The sequence below is a fragment of the Procambarus clarkii genome, chromosome 48 (genome assembly GCF_040958095.1).
Source record: "Procambarus clarkii isolate CNS0578487 chromosome 48, FALCON_Pclarkii_2.0, whole genome shotgun sequence".
NCBI lineage: Eukaryota > Metazoa > Arthropoda > Malacostraca > Decapoda > Cambaridae > Procambarus > Procambarus clarkii.
Window position 1 is genome coordinate 31,792,898 of NC_091197.1, and position 19,682 is coordinate 31,812,579.

The window sequence follows — 19,682 nt, forward strand, 5'->3', positions numbered from 1 at the left end:
ATAATTTTTCTGGCCGATGCAATATTTGCTTGGTTTTGCTCCCTAAATGTTAGGCCTTTAGACATCATTATCATATTCATCATTATCACATGTGATATTTCATCACATTCAATGCTGGTTTTCTGGGGGTAACTCATTATTGCAGTTCTCTGAAGCTAATGACCTATTGAGAAGGAAGAATACATCAGAACTTATTAGAAAGGAGGGAACCACATAAGTCCGGACGAAGAATAGACCCCCCCGCCCCGGATAAGAGACATGACCAAAGGCCACACACAAACACTGAAGCCCAAGAACATTCATCAAATATTGTGCCACCACAACCCTGATAAGACTACCAAAACCCCTGCGCCCAAGTATCGGCCCAGGACACATTAGCAAACACAGCCGTGAGAGCAGCATACTTCCAAACATCATAAGCACGAGGATAGACTGCAGGCTGGCCAGACTAAACTTAACACTGCGGATGACCCGAGATATAAGAGCCATGGAACAGGGAACAAAGGAAAACAGGATCAACCCACAAACGTCTAACGAGGCAGAATCAGTAGCATGAAGGTAGCAGTGTAGAACCACCACCGGACAGAGCAAATGACGAACTCCATCATTTTGAACCGTTTGACACTGGTTCTTCTCCCCCGTATTGAGCATGTTATGAGATTTTGGAGTCTTCCTGGCTGGCAGACTGCCCCTTTTTCTCTATCTTGGAGCTTTGCGTGGCTTTTGTCGTACCCGGACGCTTGAGTGGCAGAAGGTTTCTTCGGTGTTGCAGGTATTATTAGGGGGCTCATTTGAGTTCTCAATGAGTGCCTTTTTGCCCCTGTGCTTTCTCGTGATGTGGGTCTAGTGTAGTTGCATGCTCAGGTTCCCACTCTTTCAGCTACCTTGGCAGCTGAGGACCTTCGAACTTGGCGTCTTTATAAGACCTCCTCAAGATTAAGGAGGTCTCAAAATTAAGGTGGGGAGGTTGCAAAGGAGGTCTCAAAATTATGAGACCTCCTTAGCAAAGTGGTGGAGCCCCACCAAATTAATATGATTGGTTTACTGTCCCTTTTACAAAATATATAAGGTGGTCTCATAATTTTCCACTGCAAGGGTGGTCCGTGGATGGACTTCCCCAGGCCATCAAAATTTGATGTGACAACCTTGATCCCACACATAAGCTCTAAACCCTGTTGTCTGACCTTTAGCAAGAATCAGGTCAGAACTACACTCTCACTCCCAACAACTAGATTGTCCATGTATAATAATACAAGATCTATAAACTTCTTAAACCTGCTTAGCTTGTTACACTTGGAAAGAACCAAATCCCTGGCTAGTAAACATGCAGACTAACTGGAAGCTCACACCAGCCAGCAGTGACTTACCAAGTGTGCCACCAAGTACTGGAGGGTAGTGTGGGTGAGCAGTGCTATGGAGGCTGGGCCAGCAAGTTTCTCAGCAATACACCCCAAGACAACACAAATGTTGCGATGAAGGCGGGGCTCCTTCCAACTATCCCCTGCACTATCACCACCCAACTTGAAAAACTTGCTCAGATGAACGACTGTTTCCTATAAAAGAAATTACAAAATTTTTGTGAGGATCTATTCCATCTAAAAAATATGAAAAATTATTGCAACAGTAGTAAAAACTATTTATGTCTGTTGATAAGAAAATCAGCTCCCTGAAGCTAATGTGCCGAGATTGCACCACACTCAAAGATTAAGTTAGTTGTGTAAGTTGTGCTTGGTCTACCGAGGACCAGAGCCTGAACCTGCCCCCCCCCCCCTCCCCTCACAGAAGCACAGGGTGCGGGTGACAATCTGGCACCCCTTATCATTCAGTTACCTTTCGATGATTCCAATGATCAACATCCCTATGGCCCAATATCTGATCAAGCCTCCCGAGGCCAGATTCACGAAGCAGTTACGCAAACACTTACGAACCTATATATCTTTTCTCACTCTTTGGCGGCTTTGTTTACAATTATTAAACAGTTAATGAGCTCCGAAGCACCAGGAGGCTGCTTATAACAATAACAACAGTTAATTGGCAAGTTTTCATACTTGTAAACTGTTTAATAAATGTAACCAAAGCCGTCAAAGATTGAGGAAAGATGTACATGTTCATAAGTACTTGCGTAACTGCTTCATGAATCTGGCCCCAGGTTGGTAGTCTGGTCAACCACCAGAAAAAGTTAGCGCAGCTTTACATACAACAGGAGGTTTACAGAAAACAAATACTCAAAATCACCAAATAACTCTCCAAACACTTCACACAGAACATAGATGTGTTACGACTCAGCGTAAACCAATTATGGCTGGATACACTGTGATATACTTGTTAACCAATTGAACATATGACACCATTTATTTACATATATTGTAATGGGATTGCTATTGCTATACGTGTTGTGGATGTATATTTATGTTGTGTCTGTATTTAATATTTCGATAGATTGTTTTGGACGTCTGTGAACTACTGTACATGTTTGAACGTTGTGCACGTGTGTGCACTGGCCAGTGTGGTGTGTTTGTGTCTTGTGCTTCAGAGCACCTAACCTGGGTTGGGGGCCTGCCAATATTTATTTAACTACTGTTGCAAGTTATTATTATTATTATTACCCACAACATCTGCGTATGTTATAGTTCTGACGTTCTTGACTCGGGTCTATTTAAATTGTACTTTTTAGTACCCCGAGAGGATATAAAGTATTATGTTAAGTTGGTACTGTGCAGTTGACCTGTGGGGGGTGGACTAGCTGCCTGCCTTCACTGGTCTGAAAGTCATGATAGCATTAAGTGGAAAATTTTGGTGCTCTGTTGAGCAAGTAGGAATATTTGTATTTTGTCGGGTAAGGTAAAACAGTGATTATTTGTGGATTATTGTATTAAAGATATCTTGAGGTTATCTCGAGATGGTTTCAGGGCTTAGCGTCCCCACGGCCCGGTCCTCGACCAGGCGTCCTTTTTGTTACACATCCCCAGGAAGCCCGTAGCAGCTGTCTAACTCCCAGGTAACTATTTACTGCTATATAGTGTATAATTTTATATATTTTTAGACTTTTAAATCTCGTGGTTAAGCGATGTGTTCTATATTTTCCTTTGTGGGGACTTTTTTTTTTTTTTTAAGTCATTTGGGAATTTAACTTTTTCAAGGAGTTTTGACTATCATTTGCCTGTCCAATTGGGACTTAGTTTCTTGAGGGCAAAGTGTTCAGTTGCAGTTCCTTGTTGCTTTGTTAATATTAATATTTTCTAGCCAGCCTGGTTGACCAGACAACCAGCCGGAAGGCCTAGTTGGAGACCGGGCCGTGGGGCCGTTGATGACAGGACACCACGAGCGTAGCTCTCATCCTCTAACTACACTTAGCTAATTAGTTTTTACTTTGATTTTTGTGCTTCCTGGAGGCTAATTAACAATGTCAAAAGAACAAGTACTTTTTTCTTGGGGGACCACGGGGCTGTCAGCATTTAACAGTTGCTCCGCTTAAGGGTTAATTTCATGTTGAAAGCAATAAATAAAACCCTTGCAAGACCATACTGTAAGTAGGATGACAAACCTTGCTGGGTAATGGGCAGTCGTCCAGCAGGAGTGTGATGACAGCTGGCCCAAGAGGGTCATTCAGGGGAATTACTTGCACCATCGACCGCACAACTACAAGCCAACCAGCTTCCTTGTCTGCTATGGAGTGCAGCTGAAGCATTGAGGGTGGAGGATCCTGATCACTGTAAAAGGGTACAATAATTTCATACACAGTATAGTCCATAAATTTGTACTAACTTTAATTACACAGAAAAATACACTAACATGATATACTGTATATCAAAGAGAAAGTCCACTGGGGCTCTGAGGCTCTCACTAGCTCTCACTCAGCTTGTCAGGAACTCTCACTAACTTTAATGTAAGTAATAAAGTGACCGGACTTGTTCCTTTACAATAAAGAGCAGAACCACAGGGAATATATTAATGTTGTACATGATAATGATTATGAGTTAGATCAGTCTCCAGACACAACCTGGTGAAGCCACGAGTGGCAGGTGCATCCCACCGAGCAGCCGTGGCCCAGGTGTGGGGGTCAGGGAATGGAAGCAATCTGCAATCCCCTCCCCTACTACTAGAAGCAAAGGGCGCAGAAGAATGTTGCATTCTTGTCCTAATTTCTAGCAAAATTAATTATACTCGGTAATACAGTAATAACAAATGTCATTGAGAAGACATTGCAGCATCAAAGTGCTTTCCACAACATGGTAGTTTGATCTAAAAATTGTTTACGTAGTTTTGGAAAAAGGGCAATAACTAACAATAGTTAAATTGTTTGTTTTCATCTTACACCTGGCAGAAGCATATCATTGTAATCTACAAGAGGGTGGAGGAGGCTACTAAAAATGGGGAATGTTGCATATTTGAGGGACAGACTTTCAAGCCACAAAATCAGAGACCAAAAAAACAGCCCTGCATCAACTGTAATGAAATGCCAATTTCTGTCGAGCCTCCAGTGGTTCCCAAATGCTATCTCGTTAAGATGGTTCCCAATTACTAGATTGCAACATCCTAGAAGTTCAGTTCAGATTACGGGGTAAGAGAGCCAGAACCTGGCACCCTCAGAGAGGCACAGGAAACAGGTGACACTCCACTACCTCACCAGGAAAGGCACCCAGAAAGTCAACAAACCAATACATACCAAAGCTTGGTTCAAAAGAGACTGAAGCCTCACAAACGACCAAAAGAACTAGCCCAACAATGTAATCAAAGATCTAATTTCTAGAAACAAGTGTATGCTCATTTACCCCCATCCCTTCCACTCGTTTAGGGAAAAAGGGTGGGGGTGGGGGATCATGCTATCCACTGACTAGAGCAATCAGTTTTGAAGCAGATACACACACAACTGACAACCTGGGAAGGAGAAAATCAGGAAGCCATAGGACCTCACAGAAAATGGCATTTCATTACATAAATGCAGGGTTTCTGGAGAAGAGCTCTTTGTGGCTTCCTGAAGCTGAACCCACAGAAAATGAAAAAGAAAGGACTCCCCAAGAAGGAGGAGGAACAGCAGGTAGGTACAACAAGGCCGAGGCAACAGGTCAAGAGAGACAACACAATGCAACCCAAGGGTGACGAGGCTCGGGAAAATGAACCAAGTACTAGATCGCCAGAACCCCGTTCGACCGGCAGAACCCGTGGGTTCCAATATCAACCTAGGACATATTAGCAAAAACATCTACACGAGTGGTGTACTTATGAACATCATGGGCACGAGTACAGACTGCAGGCTGGCTAAACTTTATAACACTACAGACAACCCGAGAGACAAGAGCCTTTGAACAGGAAACCAAGGAAATAGTTTCGACACACAAAGCATCCACCAAGGCAGAATCAGTGGCACCGATCATGCTCTCAATGTTCAGTCCAATAATTCAGGAGTGGTCACGTGGTGTATTCCTTGTAAAATGCTGGAGAAAGTAATCAGGTCAAGAATGGTGGAGCATCTTAGTAAAATTGACTTTGTGACCAAAAATCAGCATGGATTTAGAAATGGAAAGGTATGCTTGACAAGATTGAGTTTTATGACAAGGTTACCAAAATAAGACACTAAATGGAAATCTGGGTAGACTGTATTTTTCCAAGACTGCCAAAAGGCATTTGACACTGTTCTCCATGGAAGATGTGTACAACATGGAGAACCAGGCTGGGATAACTGAATACACTGAACTGGGTAAGGGAAGTATTTGAAGGACAGAAAGCAGAGTCACAGTCAGAGAGGTGGTTTCAAGCTGGAGGAATCTAACAAAGGGTCCCACAAGGCTCTGTCGTGGAACCACTGCTGCTCCTAATTTATGTGATTGACCTATCCGAGGGGGGTGAGCTCAGACATGTCAATGCGTGCAGATCATGCAAAGCTCACGAGAAGCATGAAAACAGACGAGGGCTGCAGAAAGTTACGGGATGACCTTGACAAACTCCAGGAGTGGTCAGACAAATGGTTACTAGAATTCAATCCCAATAAGTGCAAGGTAATGAGGATGGGAAATGAAGAGAGGAGACCAGAAGGCATCTACACCATACAGGGAAGGCAGCTACAGGAATTAAAAAGGGAGAAGGATCTGGGAGTGGATACAATTGCGACACTCGCACCAAAGGTAAAAACAAACTGAATGACACAGGCAGCATATTGGATGCTGGCAAATATAAGAACACAGTTTAGGAACCTGACTCAGGACTCCTTCAAAGCAATCTATACAACATTTGTTCAACCAATAATGAAATATGCAACACCGGTATAGAATCCACACCTTGTGAAGCATAAAGCCAAAACTGAAAAAAGTACAAAAGTTTGTAACAAGAGTGGTGCCAGAGCTATGAGGGTTAAGCTATGAACTAAGATAATAAAGATAATAACTATATCTCACAACCCTAAAGGATAGACGAAACAGAGGGGATATAATCACAACTTACAAGATACTGAGAGGAATAAAGTGGACAAGGATAGCCTCTTCAGATTGAGAGAAAGCAGGAAAAGATGACACAGGTAGAAGCTGAAAATGCAAATGAACCGAATGGATGTAAGAAAGTACTCGCACCCTGTACGGGTAATTAACAAGTAGAATGCTCTAAAACATGAAGTTGTAGAAGCCACCTCCATCCACACCTTTAACCCTTGTGATGCTCAGGGCTAATCAGCATTTGTCACCCACAGGGGCATACTAAAAAAAAAAAAAAAAAAAATTCTTCTAAACCTGTTAATTTGTGTTCTCTGATCATGGGAAAAATAATAAAAAAATCGTAAGTGGCATATATTGCCCGCTATAGGGTGGGGAAGTCTGGCAAAAAACAGGCACTGATTCAGTGTGCGTCCCAGGCGGTCTGTTGCTCTCCAGCTGTCAGGCCGGATTGGCCACAAAGAGATAATTACCTAATTATTTCAATGTCTGATTGATATTTCATAGTTTTTTGCTGTAATATTATTCAATAGTGTAGTGTGATATATTTATATAATAAAATGAGTGAATCATCGCTGTACTCAAAAATATGGTGTGCATATTGTTGATTCAATTATGTTCATCAAACAGTGAACAAATACTTTGTCGGTTATTACACTATATACACAGGTTATATGTAAGTATCTGCATGTTTTGTTCACCATAACGAACCACTAAGTTGGTATTATGAGTCAAAAAGCAACGAGGAGTGACCGCCACACACCAGCCAGCCACTCGCTGCCACTCACGCCCTCAACACCTCACTTGCCCATATTCTCCTCCCACCATACTTTTTTGCTTTTATTCACTATATACAGACGTTATATACAATGGGGCCTCGACTTATGATGCTAATCCGTTCCCAGAGACGGATTGTAAGTCGAAATATCGTAAGTCGAAGCGATTTTTGCCATAAGAAATAAAGGGATTTGAATTAATCTGTTCCCCACCCTACAAAATATTAACATACAAATACATTTTATACTGAATACAATGTTTTTTTTTCTAACTACAATACAGTACCAAAGTTTCTCTTACCTTTATGGAGGGCTCTTGATGGCGTATAGAAGATGGTGATGAGGGGGGAGGAGGAGAGTTGTTACTGTTTGGAAGGGGAGTCCCCTTCCATTATCACATCAGGCAGTGATGTTTTCTCTGGGGTACTCTCTCTCTCTCTCTCCTACATTTTGCCTGAATACCACTAGGACCTGGTTGTGGTTTAGTGCTTGTTTGTCTCGCTACAAATTTGTCAAGAGACATTTGTTTTTCCCTTCGTTTTAACATTTGTCTGCAATGATGCATCAGTCATTGAATAGGTTAAGGCAACGACCTACTGCAGCTTGATTTGGGCGAGTCGTTTCAGTAAAGGTTTGCAATTCTTCCCATGCTGCACACATTTTTCTTAATTGTTGAGGAAGAGACATTCTGTACTCTTGTTTCTGCTCTATGGTCATCCTTACACGGGTTTTCATATGTTGAGCCTTACCACTGACTTTCCTGGGACTCATGGCGTGATATATAATAATTACTTTAATGTTCAAAATGCAAAAAATCACCACAAAAGCGGAATTTCTTATAGGCGCGATTGTCACTAAGCTGGCAGCTGTAGTAAACTGAGGCAGGTTGGCCGCGTGACCGGGATCCATGCGCTCAGTCGACCCGAACGTGTACCAACAAATATTGGAAGTCGACGACACCATCGGATGTCGAGTTGCATTTTTCGATAAAATTTACATCGTAACTTGAAATTATCGTAAGTAGGGGCAATCGTATGTCGAGGTGCCACTGTATAAGTATCTACATTCGTGTTCACTATAACGAACCACTAAGTTGACATGCTGAGTGGCAGTGGCAGCCCGCCACTGGCTGCTACTTCCTCCCTCCCTCAACTCACCTGACTCACCCACATTCTCCTCCCACAATACTGTTTTTGCTTTTATTCACTATATACAGACATTATATATAAGTATCTACATGTTTTGTTCACCATAACTGTACAACTAAGTTGATATAGTTAGTTCAGGCACTAAGAGAAGTCGCTACACACAGTCTGGTGGCGGTTGCTTTTCTCACACATTCAAGGTCAGACACACTAAAATTTCACACCAACAATACTGTTTGTAGTGTTATTACCCTATATACAGACGTTATATATAAGTATCTACATGTTTTGTTCACCACAACTGTTCAACTAAGCCAGTATAATGCCCAAAGAGCATAGTGGCCATCTCTACCAACATGACAAATTATGCAGATGTTGCCACACCCATCACCAAAATGGCTTCTCCCCACACTCCTTTTGCTGTTATTACACTGTATATACACGTTATATATAAGTATCTACATTCGTGTTCACTATAACGAACCACTAAGTTGGTATGCTGAGTGGCAGTGGCAACCAGTGGCAGCCCGCCACTGGCTGCCACTCCCTCCCTTCCTCACCTCACCTGACTCGCCACCATTCTCCTCCCACCATACTGTTTTTGCTTTTATATACAGACGTTATACATAAGTATCTGCATGTTTTGTTTACCATAGCGAACAACTAAGCTGGTATAGTGAGTCCAGACAGTAAAGGGTGGTCACACACAGTCAGCAGACAATGCTACCTCCCTCCCCACCAAGATTACTCCTCCCACTACAGTGCTAATCATCACAACAATCTTGCTATTATCAGAATCCTGGTTATTTTTATCACAATCAGGGGTCTTCTGTAATACAGTCTCCGTGGTGTAGTGGTAAGACACTCGCCTGGCGTTCCGCGAGCGCTATGTCATGGGTTCGTATCCTGGCCGGGGAGGATTTACTGGGCGCAATTCCTTAACTGTAGCCTCTGTTTAACGCAACAGTAAAATGTGTACTTGGATAAAAAAACGATTCTTCGCGGCAGAGGATTGTATTCCAGGGACCTGCCCGAAACGCTACGCGTACTAGTGGCTGTACAAGAATGTAACAACTCTTGCATATATCTCAAAAAAAATAAAAAATTAATATCACTAAATAATAGCATGAACATGTATATTATGGCATTTTTAGGCGATGCTGTGGTCACAAGCTGAACAGCAGTGCTGTGAGCTTATGCTACGTGTGTCAGGCTTGGTGGTTCACTCAATACTGAGGCCCTCACACCCAGGAATTTTGCCCACGATTTTTTTTTAAAATGGCGTTTGTTTACAAGAGCCCTGATGAAGGTGAACACGAGGTGAACCCCATGTATCCGTGGACCGTTTAAATCTTGCGTAGTACTCCAATACATCATATGATGGGATGCTCAATTTATAGCAAGTCACTTAACCCATCATATGATGTGTTGCGCAACTGAACACTTCGATGCTCTAGGCACGCATGCACCACACTACTCCGGGTGGGTTTGGGCATTCCGCGGGAGCGTGCGGTAATTCTGAAAAGTGTATAATCTATTCAACTTGGTTATCTAAATTCTCTTCCTAGGTTTTTCAATTTGGTATCATTGTGTTCGCAATAGAATTCTCTACAGGATTAGGCATATTAAGTCCAAATGCCCAGCATACCATCTGCAGCAAACAGAGAAAGTGAGAGCGTGTTACCCCGGGAGCGCGCAAGACCGATAAAATGTGTACACTCCTTTCACTTTGGTCACCTCAATTCATGTCCTAGGTCTTTCATTTTGGCATCAATGTGTTCGCAATAGAATTCCCAACAGAAGTATATGCATATACAGTACAACCTCGATTCAACGTACCCCAATTCAACGAATCTCCGTCTAGTTTGCACATTTTTTAGGCCGGATTTACTCACCCGGTTCACCGAACAATGGTTTGCCGAAGCGGGGGATGTTCGGATTTGCTTATGATGTCGAGACAGAGTTTACAGACTGGTGGAAAACTTTCCCATTATATCACATATTACAATTAATAATTTGCTCATATGAGAAGTTCAATCACACAAGTGGACCGCACAAGTGGTCCACAAGCTTACGATGTTGGGACAGAGTTCACAGAGTGGTGGAAAACTGTCTCATTCTATCTACAATTAATAATTCCTTCATAAGCCAAGTTGGATCCCACAAATGGACCACACAACAAGTGAACCATATGAACCAAACACAAGCCAGAATGGTCCACACAACAAGTAAAGCATATTAACCAAACACCAGCCAGAGTGATCCACACAAGTGAACGACTGAGTTTCAATGACTTTCGTTCACTGATTTGTGGCACACGTATCTTTGTAAATTAATTTAAAGGCTGAAGCATGAATAGCTAGCTAATGTGTTGAAAATCTTTTAATATACAGTACATTTTCTGTGATGAAAGAAGATGAGTGAGGGTGGACAGATAAGGGAATACTGTACTGTAAACATCACTTTACAGTGAGGTTTCACTCACTTTCGTCTGTGTCGTTATAGTTCAGTAACCCATGACTTTGAATGTTTCAGATTAATAAATCATTTCTAAAACTGATGTTTTAATTACTTTATTATCCTAATTAAACTAAACTAAATAAAACCAAAAATATACTGTAATATGATAGATATCTGCTATTTGAGAAATTATTCATGTTATGGGCGGCTCACAAGTCCAGCGCGAGTGGACGGGTCTAATCTGTGTGCACACACCATGCTTGTTTTGTTCGATTTCGTCGCTATAGTTCAGTGACCTATGGCTTCGAAATAATAAAATTAATAAATCAGTTCTAAAGTAAGTATTTGTATAGCTCTTATTATCGGAATAATGTTGCTAAACTAAATACATAACCCAAAAATATATAATTTGATGTAAATCCAATATTTGAGAGAAATTTATGTTACTGGAAATCGAACACAACACCATGCTTGTTTCGTTCGATTTCGTTGCCACAGTTCAGTGATCTACGGCTTCGAAATAATAAAATTAATAAATCGGTTCTAAAATAACCAGCATTGAATGGAATGAAACGCCATTTTCTGGGCGAGACCCGGAGGCTTCCCGGAGCTTTACCAGGCTGATATACTAATGTCAGACTTTGGCATCAGTCATGTGTATGGAGTTCTAGGGCCTACCGGGGACCACGGCCAGAACCTGGCCCCCTCAGAGAGGCAAGGGGAGCAATGGCCTATAGAAACCCCCGTGTGGTAGGAAGCATTCTATGTCTGCCATCGACCGGGTCAAGCATCCAGAAAGGTAAGCATTCCAAACAAACCCCTATTCTTGTGAAAATTGCTACCTAAAGCCGAACTAGTGGATAGAACTCTTCAACAGAAAACAAGGAAACTAGTATGACGTCATACGTCACCGCGCCGCTGTCTGCGCAGCTCCCGCAAGGCCACGTCGGAAGACAAGGCCACGTCGCCCAAACGGCAGCGAGAGCAGCGAGGCCACGAACGCCACAGGCATGAGGGAAGAACACAGGCAGCTTAGCTGCAAGAACACGGCTGACCACCCGGGACACCACCACCCGCGAACCAGGAAGAACAGAACCGGATCAACGCAAAACGCGCTCCGGACCCAAACGCCGTGGCACACAAACAACAGCGGAGGGCCGCCACTGAACACAAAACACGACACACCCCCGGCCCGACCAACGAAGCACCAACAAACCCTGGACCCCTCCAGAACGCAGCAGCCCCACCCCGCACCAGAAAAGATGGAGACTGCTGCCACCGAACAACCAAAATGCTAAAACCGAAGGAGCAAGAAAACTCAGTGACTCGACCCCCAGAGGCAAAGGCCAAAAGGAGAGAGCCGACGAAAAAACACACCGGAACCGAAGGGGCACTACCGCCGAGGAGAAGACAGAGCACGCTGACCAGAGACCAGGATGGTGCAAGCGGCGCACGAACAGGCCGGAGGTGAAACGACGCACAAGACAGCTTACTAACGGTGCAGAAGCAACACCAAGATCGAAAGCAAGCTGAAGTGGCTCCGCCAGCGCCGCACGAAAAGAGGCGACAGTACGTGGCAAGACGACGGCCCCCAACCCCCACCAGAAAACCAAGCTAACAAGAGTAACCACCTAAGAAGGGACAGGAAAAGGAAGGACCGCCAAAATACCCCATACTGCCGCCAAGAGAAGCACGCAGGTGGGACACCTACCACGAAGCCACCCGACCACCAACCGGAGGCGAGACCGCGAGGCAGAACATAAGCAGCCCCGACAAGGCCCCTCCGAGCCCAGGAAAAGGCGGAGCCACGGGAAGATCTCTGTCGCGACCACCGAAACCCAGGCGGCACAAGGAAATGGAACGTCTGCCGAACAGAAAAGCTCCCCAAAGCATGCAAGCCCGCCAGGAGTTTAGAAACGACGGGTCAGACGCGAGACATCGCAAGACCTCAAAAAAAAAAAAAAAAACGGCAGGGCAAGGTAGGAAACCAAAGAAGATGGAAGGGTCGCCGCCAGAACAGTACCTGAACCAAGGGGTACGAACAACTGCAATAGACCGAGACAAAGAAGCACATCACAGGACACAGGCTGAAAAATGCCCAAGAACACACGCAGAACACCCCTGCTGCAGAGGAGGCAGGAAGAAAGAGCAGAAGCACAAAAACCCCAGGAAAACAACCAGGGGTGGACAATCAAGCAGGGACAGAAAACCCCCACGCAATCCCCAGGCACAGAACAGCAGCAAAGTGCTACACCACAACCGAACACAGGAACAAGGACACGCCACTGTGAAACACGGTACCAATGCACACGTGCAGCAGCAGCAACAGGCACCACTGCAACATGCAACATGTAAATAGCAACTCCCTTCTGCATAGGCAGAGAAACGGAGCAGGCAGACCCCAGACAGGGCCAACAGAGACACGACAAAACCCAGCAGGCCCAAAAACCTGCACCAGGCGACCGACGGCAGAGAAACCCCGCTCGATACCTGCTGGATGGGGTACTGGGAGCTCTTTTACACCCCCAAGCCCGGCCCAAATCCAGGCTAGACCGGCCAGAGGGTGGCCCACCAGGCAGCTGCTAGGAGCGGCCCGCCGGCCCACTTACCCCCACAACCAGGATGGGCCGGAACTGCTATACGAAAACAGGCTAGTGTGCCCTGGAAGTCCACGGACGAACCAGCAAGAAGGCTTATGCTCGCAAGTAGGTCGTGTAACAACCACAGACCTCTGATGGTAATACAGTGTTCCCCAATTGTGCCAATAGCACCACTGCACTCCACTGGTACTATCCCGCAAGTTCTACCAGATAGGCGGGACCCAAGAGCCAGAGCCCAAACCCTGCAAGCACAGCCAGGAGCCTTACCAGGTGAGTACAGAACCAACCCTACAATCCCCACACCTCACAACATGAAAAAGGTAGGTCCTCTGAATGACTCCAGCATGGGTTGGACATGAACATGAGTGGGACAGGAAGGGTTGAAAAAGGGACAGTCACTGGTGTGCGAACGGTCTCAGTCGTACAAAAATATACCTAAATAAAGACAGGTATATAAACAACACCGCATCCAGCGCCCGGCCAAAAGACGCCAGACCGCAGAAACTCACCTGGCGAACGGTGGCACGAACTGGCCACGACTCAACCGTGCCCAGAAGAACCTGGGAGCACCGCCAGGTGAAGACGCCAGACCCGGACCCTGCCGGACCCGGAGAGCAGGGAGAGGTGAAGGAGGCGGCCCACACCCATGACACAGGGAAAACCGCGGCGTCCTCCCCACAACTGGGAACCAGGACACCCCCGGAGCGAAGGGGCACATACCGCAGCCAGGGAGAAGAACGAGAGGCGAAGCACCGTAGCAAAAAGGGCACAAAACACCAGCACAAACACCGCCCAGACCAAAACAAACTCCACGGCGCATGCGCATAACACGTTGGCCAAACCGCACAACCCTCTCTGCGGGAAGGCGCCAACCAGGACTACTGCACTAGAAAAGTAGCCAAAAGAGGAAGCAGGAACAATAAAACCAGCCAAAGAAGCAAAGAGCCCAAAAAGGAACCCAACCGGGCCACAAGTAGCCCAACAGGGTGACAAGTAGCGCAACAGAGCTACAAGTAGCCCAATCGGCTCACAAGTAGCCCAAAACAGCGACAAGGACGAGGAGTCGACAGACGTTCCAATAATACGGGAAGTAGCGAAAAACCTTCCCGAACCCTCGAGAACACAGAAGCCAACACTAGTCCCGAAGGCACACAAAGGCGCAGGCGCACCCGAGATCAGAAGTCACGTAGAACCCCATCGAACAGGGAAACATGACGAAAACACCGTCCCAAAAAAGGGTGGGAGGAAACATCCACCCACAGGACGGAACCAACCGACTCAAAGGCCAAGGAGCCGAGCCCGGGGAGGGGCCGACGCCCAACAACACGTACGGCGAGTGGGGAGGAAAGACCCCACTCCGTGTAACCACAAGCCCCGTCTAGAGGGGGATAAAAAAACCCCACGGGGTCCAACGGGGCCAAGGCCCCCAAGTCAGCCCCTCCCCAGCCACGGGAACCTACACGACAGGCCCCGGGGTCGAGCCGTTCCCCCAAAGCCCCGGCCGTACCAGAAAACCGGGGCAGCCGTGAAAACACTAAGGAAGGGAGCCCACTGGCAGACTCATACAACACGGCTGGAGGAACAGGCTCAAATGCCCCGTCACTACCCCGGAAGGGGAATTCCCCGAGACTGCCCGAGTCTCAGCACAATCAAAAACCCTGCCCCGAACCTACAGACGGTTAGGAACCGGATGCAGGCAGGAAGGGTGATCCAGGGGAAAGACAAGGGGGCGTGGATGGAACCGAAGCAACCAACACCCCCAAGTCCCAAAACGAACTACAACGGGGCAGCCCCGGGGCTCCCGGGGAGGAAACCACGAGAACGTTGCCACCACCAAGGCTCAAGTGCAATGCCCCTGCTGCCCGCACCCGCTTTGTCAGCACAACTGGGCAACCGAGCCACAACGAGCAACCAAACTCGCAGGACTCCGGGTCGAAGGTGTCACCGACCCCACAGGCAGCAGACGGAGGCAAAACAGAGAGTCACCCAGAGACAAAGAGTGAGAGCAACCCTCAAACTCGCTGGAAGCGAGGGGGGGGACTCTGGGGTTACATCCATCGGACCCGCGCGCCCCCAGGGGTTTCCCAGGGTCCCGAGCGTTTACTATAAGAGGACTCGCGCTCAGGTAATCCCAAGCAGGGTACTGCTAACCGGCACCCAAAGCTACCAAACAACTTTCCAAGAGCTGAACCCCCGGGACGTGTACACTCACAGGGACCTAGCAGGGGGGTACCACCAGAAAATACTCAGAACACAAGGGACACAAGGGGCAAGAACGAAGGCAGACCCCCTACCAGGTAGATAAACAAAAAGAAAAAGAAAACCCCACAAGAGGACAGCGTACCCAAGCGGAACAGAGCCCGCCGCTATAATTGGTAAAGACAAGCTGCACAGTACCCTGCGCCCCACCAGTGCAAAAACTGCCCCTTACTCTAAGGCGAACAGGGGAGACAGAACACCCGAGCACACAAAGAGCGGCCGAATACCAAGCAGTAAACGGCCAAGCAGGGACAGGACCCAAGGAACTTGTGGAAGGCGGCCCCAAGCCCCAAGGGCAGTACTTACAGGGCACCTAGGGAAGGGAACCCTAGGCGCATGCAGCCCGAGTACTGGAGAATCACTCCCGGCTCATGCACCACCTAGAAAACAGACACCACATTCTAGGTACAGTGCTGAAACAACCACTGGAGCCGGAGCACATAACCGGTGCCTATAGCATCAGTCGAAGAACTGATGGGTGGATAGCCGGCATGGGAGGTCTGGGGCTTCCCCTTCCCCCTCCCGGGGAGGGGGAAGCTGCGTAGACAGCGGCGCGATGACGTATGACGTCATACTAGTTTCCTTGTTTTCTGTTGAAGAGTTCTATCCACTAGTTCGGCTTTAGGTAGCAATTTTCACCAGAATAGGGGTTTGTTTTGGAATGCTTACCTTTCTGGATGCTTGACCCGGTCGATGGCAGACATAGAATGCTTCCTACCACACAGGGGTTTCTATAGGCCATTGCTCCCCTTGTCTCTCTGAGGGGCCAGGTTCTGGCTGTGGTCCCCGGTAGGCCCTAGAACTCCATACACATGACTGATGTCAAAGTCTGACATTAGCATATCAGCCTGGTAAAGCTCCGGGGAGCCGACGGGGCTCCCCCCAGAAAAGTATTTTTTATATCTCTTATTATTGTAATATTCTTGTTAAACTAAATATATAACCCAAAATTATATAATTTGATGTAAATCGAATATTTGAGAGAAATTTATGTTACTGGATCTGGCTTAAACACTAGCCTACTGAAGGGTGTACATATAGACCTAGTCTGCGTTCGTACAGTATGCACCCAGTGCCCTTAGTTTTGTCTGTGATTAACGTACAGTATTTAACCGCCGGTGGAAGAATAATTGTGGAATTTACCATTTTTGGACTACAGCTGCATTGTTAAACAACAAAATGTCTCAGGGGCTTACTAATAGTGCCTTTTTAATGCCAAAAATGAAGCAATATTTTGCAAGAACTCGTAGCAGAAAATCAACCAGCACGAGAACAGCCGTGCCCAGCACGAGAACAGCCGTGCCCAGCACGAGAACAGCCGTGCCCAGCACGAGAACAGCCGTGCCCAGCACGAGAACAGCCGTGCCCAGCACGAGAACAGCCGTGCCCAGCACGAGAACAGCCGTGCCCAGCACGAGAACAGCCGTGCCCAGCACGAGAACAGCTGTGCCCAGCACGAGAACAGCCGTGCCCCTCACGAGAACAGCCGTGCCCCGCACGAGAACAGCCGTGCCCCGCACGAGCATAGCTGTACCCAGCACTGGTACAACAGCAGCCAGCACCAGCTCAGAAGCAGCTGAAGCCACAGCAGCAGCAAATCTGCTGCAAACAAAGCACCAGCGACCAGCAAAGCACCAGCAAAGCTGATGCAAACATCTAAAAACGTCATGTGTGGCGTGAATAGATAGAACAAGTGTTAAATTTAAGTGTGTACATAGTGTTAAAATTAAAGTTGCAGTAATTTTAGTGTACAATAGTTTTCATAAACTGTATTGTAGTACTCAACATACAGCAGAACTACTTAATCAACACAGTGTTAACGGTATAATACACTACAGTACGTATTTACACTGTACAGCATTCACATCTCCATGAGACTTCAAGATGGACAAAACTCCAACAATAAGGTAAATAACAAATCTAACAGTATTTTTTAGTAGGGTAATAATATATAGGTACAGTATATAATATGATAATGCATTTTTATTGTGTACAAGAAAAAAAAAAGACTGATGCAAATGCCTCCTGAAGGTCACTTTTTGCAACGAATCCAACGCTCCAACGCACTGGGGTTGGTCCCATATAGTACGTTGAATCGAGGTTGTACTGTAATGTCAAAAACAGCGGTGCGCTCCACCCGCCGACAAGATGAAAATTACCAGAAAGAGCACGCTGCACCACCCCAAGGCGTCTCTCATTACAATAGAGCATGGTCATACCGAAATGTGTATATAGTACTCTCTTCAACTTTGTCATCTCAATTCTCGTTCTAGGTTTTTCAATTTGGTATCAATGTGTTCGCAATAGAATTCTGTACAGGACTAAGTGCATATAAAACCCAAAAGTCAGGCGAGAAAGTGAGAGTGTGTTACCCGGGAGCGTGCAAGAGCAATAAAATGTGTACACTGTCTTCACTTTGGACATCTCAATTCTCGTCCTAGATCTTTCATTTTGGTATCAATGTATTCGCAATGAAATTCCCTACAGATGCATATGCATATAATGTCCAAAACTGCGGCACGCCCCCTCCTGAAGCCGCCGCCAATTTGCCGCCGGAAACGACGCAATGCTGCGTCGTTACTGGACTACCCCCGAGTAAAAGAACAACGCAATGCTGCATCATTACCGCGCTGAAGTGTTAAGGGTTGAGGCCTAATTTGACAAAGAATTTGAAAGTTAGAATAGTTAAGTGGAAACTCAACAGGGACAAGGCTAGTAGGCGGGGTATAAAGAGCTAGACCTCACTCCCCTGCAGACATTGATAGGCAAGTGTTACGTTACTGACATCTTCATTAGAGAATGGAGTGGCGATTTAGGCGTCATCTATTGGTCGGCACCTCAGTTCCCCTGGTATTGGACGTTATGTGGACCACGCCATTTGTTGGTGGTGGCATGGCTGCGATGAGTGGCTCCTGTTTCCTGCCCTAGTTAGGAGAGGTCAATGTGGATGACCTCTGGTGGGTGGCGTGTCACGATCAGCACCATCTAGGTTGTGCTACGAGCATAATGTCAACTCCCCAGTAAATGAGTGTTACCTCATGGTTTCTCCCAGTGTCCTGTCCATATCATTAATGACTTTTTATGTCCACAGAAGTGACGTGTGGCGGCAGTTGTACTGAGGAAGGCAATTTACCTTGGGCAGTCCACGAACCCTTATCTTGATCCTGAAACAAGACTAGGCAAGCCGCCGTCGATCGAAGCAGTGTGTTAGCTGCTAGTTTACGTACGCAGTGTTGGTGAAGATCAGCATACCCCAGGATTGGCTATTAAGGGTTACAGTGATGTGCCTAGTGTGAAGTGCTGCTAGCAAGCTGCTAGAGGCTTCTGCCAGGAGTCAGCTACCCCTGTATATGGTTGTTTGGGACCCTCTGTCAGCGTGCTGCTGAAGCCCTCTGCTAGTGAGTAAATGGAGAGCGAAGGTGCGGTATCCACCCACATCGTGATACTGTGTGGGGTGGACTGGCCCATGTAGAAAGGTGAACTCTCCAGTGTTGTCCAGTACGAGTGGATAAGGTACTGGGACGTCGCAATCAACTGGAGTTGGTGAACACTGGAAACGCATTTGTGTCCTGTGTAAAAGTGACACTATTGTAAATGTAGTAATAATCTATTTATATATATATATTTAATGGTGAAGGTAAATATATTAGTGAAGGGAATTGAGTATTGTTTATCCCCCCCCCCTTATTTATTCATTGCACTTCTACAGTTCTTGAAAGCATACTACCGACTTGGGGTCGGATACTATAAAAGAGGTTATAACATCAAGAACCCGGTTACTGGCACAGTGGCAGTAACAGCAAGTACCCATCACCCAAGATATATCAGTAAGCGCAGTGCCGGAGTTAAGCACATGCACAAGCATCAAGGCTTTTCAACATGCTCCTTTTACACATAAGAGGCATAACTTACCTCTTATAGTATTCTACCTCTTTACCTCTATCTCTATACCTATACCTCTATATACCTCTACCTCTCACGGTATTCAAAAAGAGAACGTGATAAACACCTCCAAAGGGT

At 46.2% G+C, this 19,682-nt stretch overlaps 1 protein-coding gene across 2 annotated transcripts in view; it reads right to left on the minus strand.

Annotated features, from left to right (window-relative positions):
• The window catches only part of LOC123764817 (RING finger and SPRY domain-containing protein 1), a 100,365-nt gene that overhangs the window by 63,063 nt on the left and 17,620 nt on the right, over positions 1-19,682 (minus strand). The window contains exons 4-6 of one of the 2 annotated variants that reach the window (XM_069302673.1): positions 18,448-19,231; positions 3,545-3,710; positions 1,368-1,553 (exon numbers count right to left, since the gene is read on the minus strand). In XM_069302673.1, coding sequence (XP_069158774.1) covers positions 1,368-1,553; positions 3,545-3,710; positions 18,448-18,485 — 390 coding nt within the window. In that variant the 5' untranslated portion in view covers positions 18,486-19,231. The remainder of the gene's footprint in view (positions 1-1,367; positions 1,554-3,544; positions 3,711-18,447; positions 19,232-19,682) is intronic. The other variant, XM_045752999.2, reaches the window with a different exon arrangement.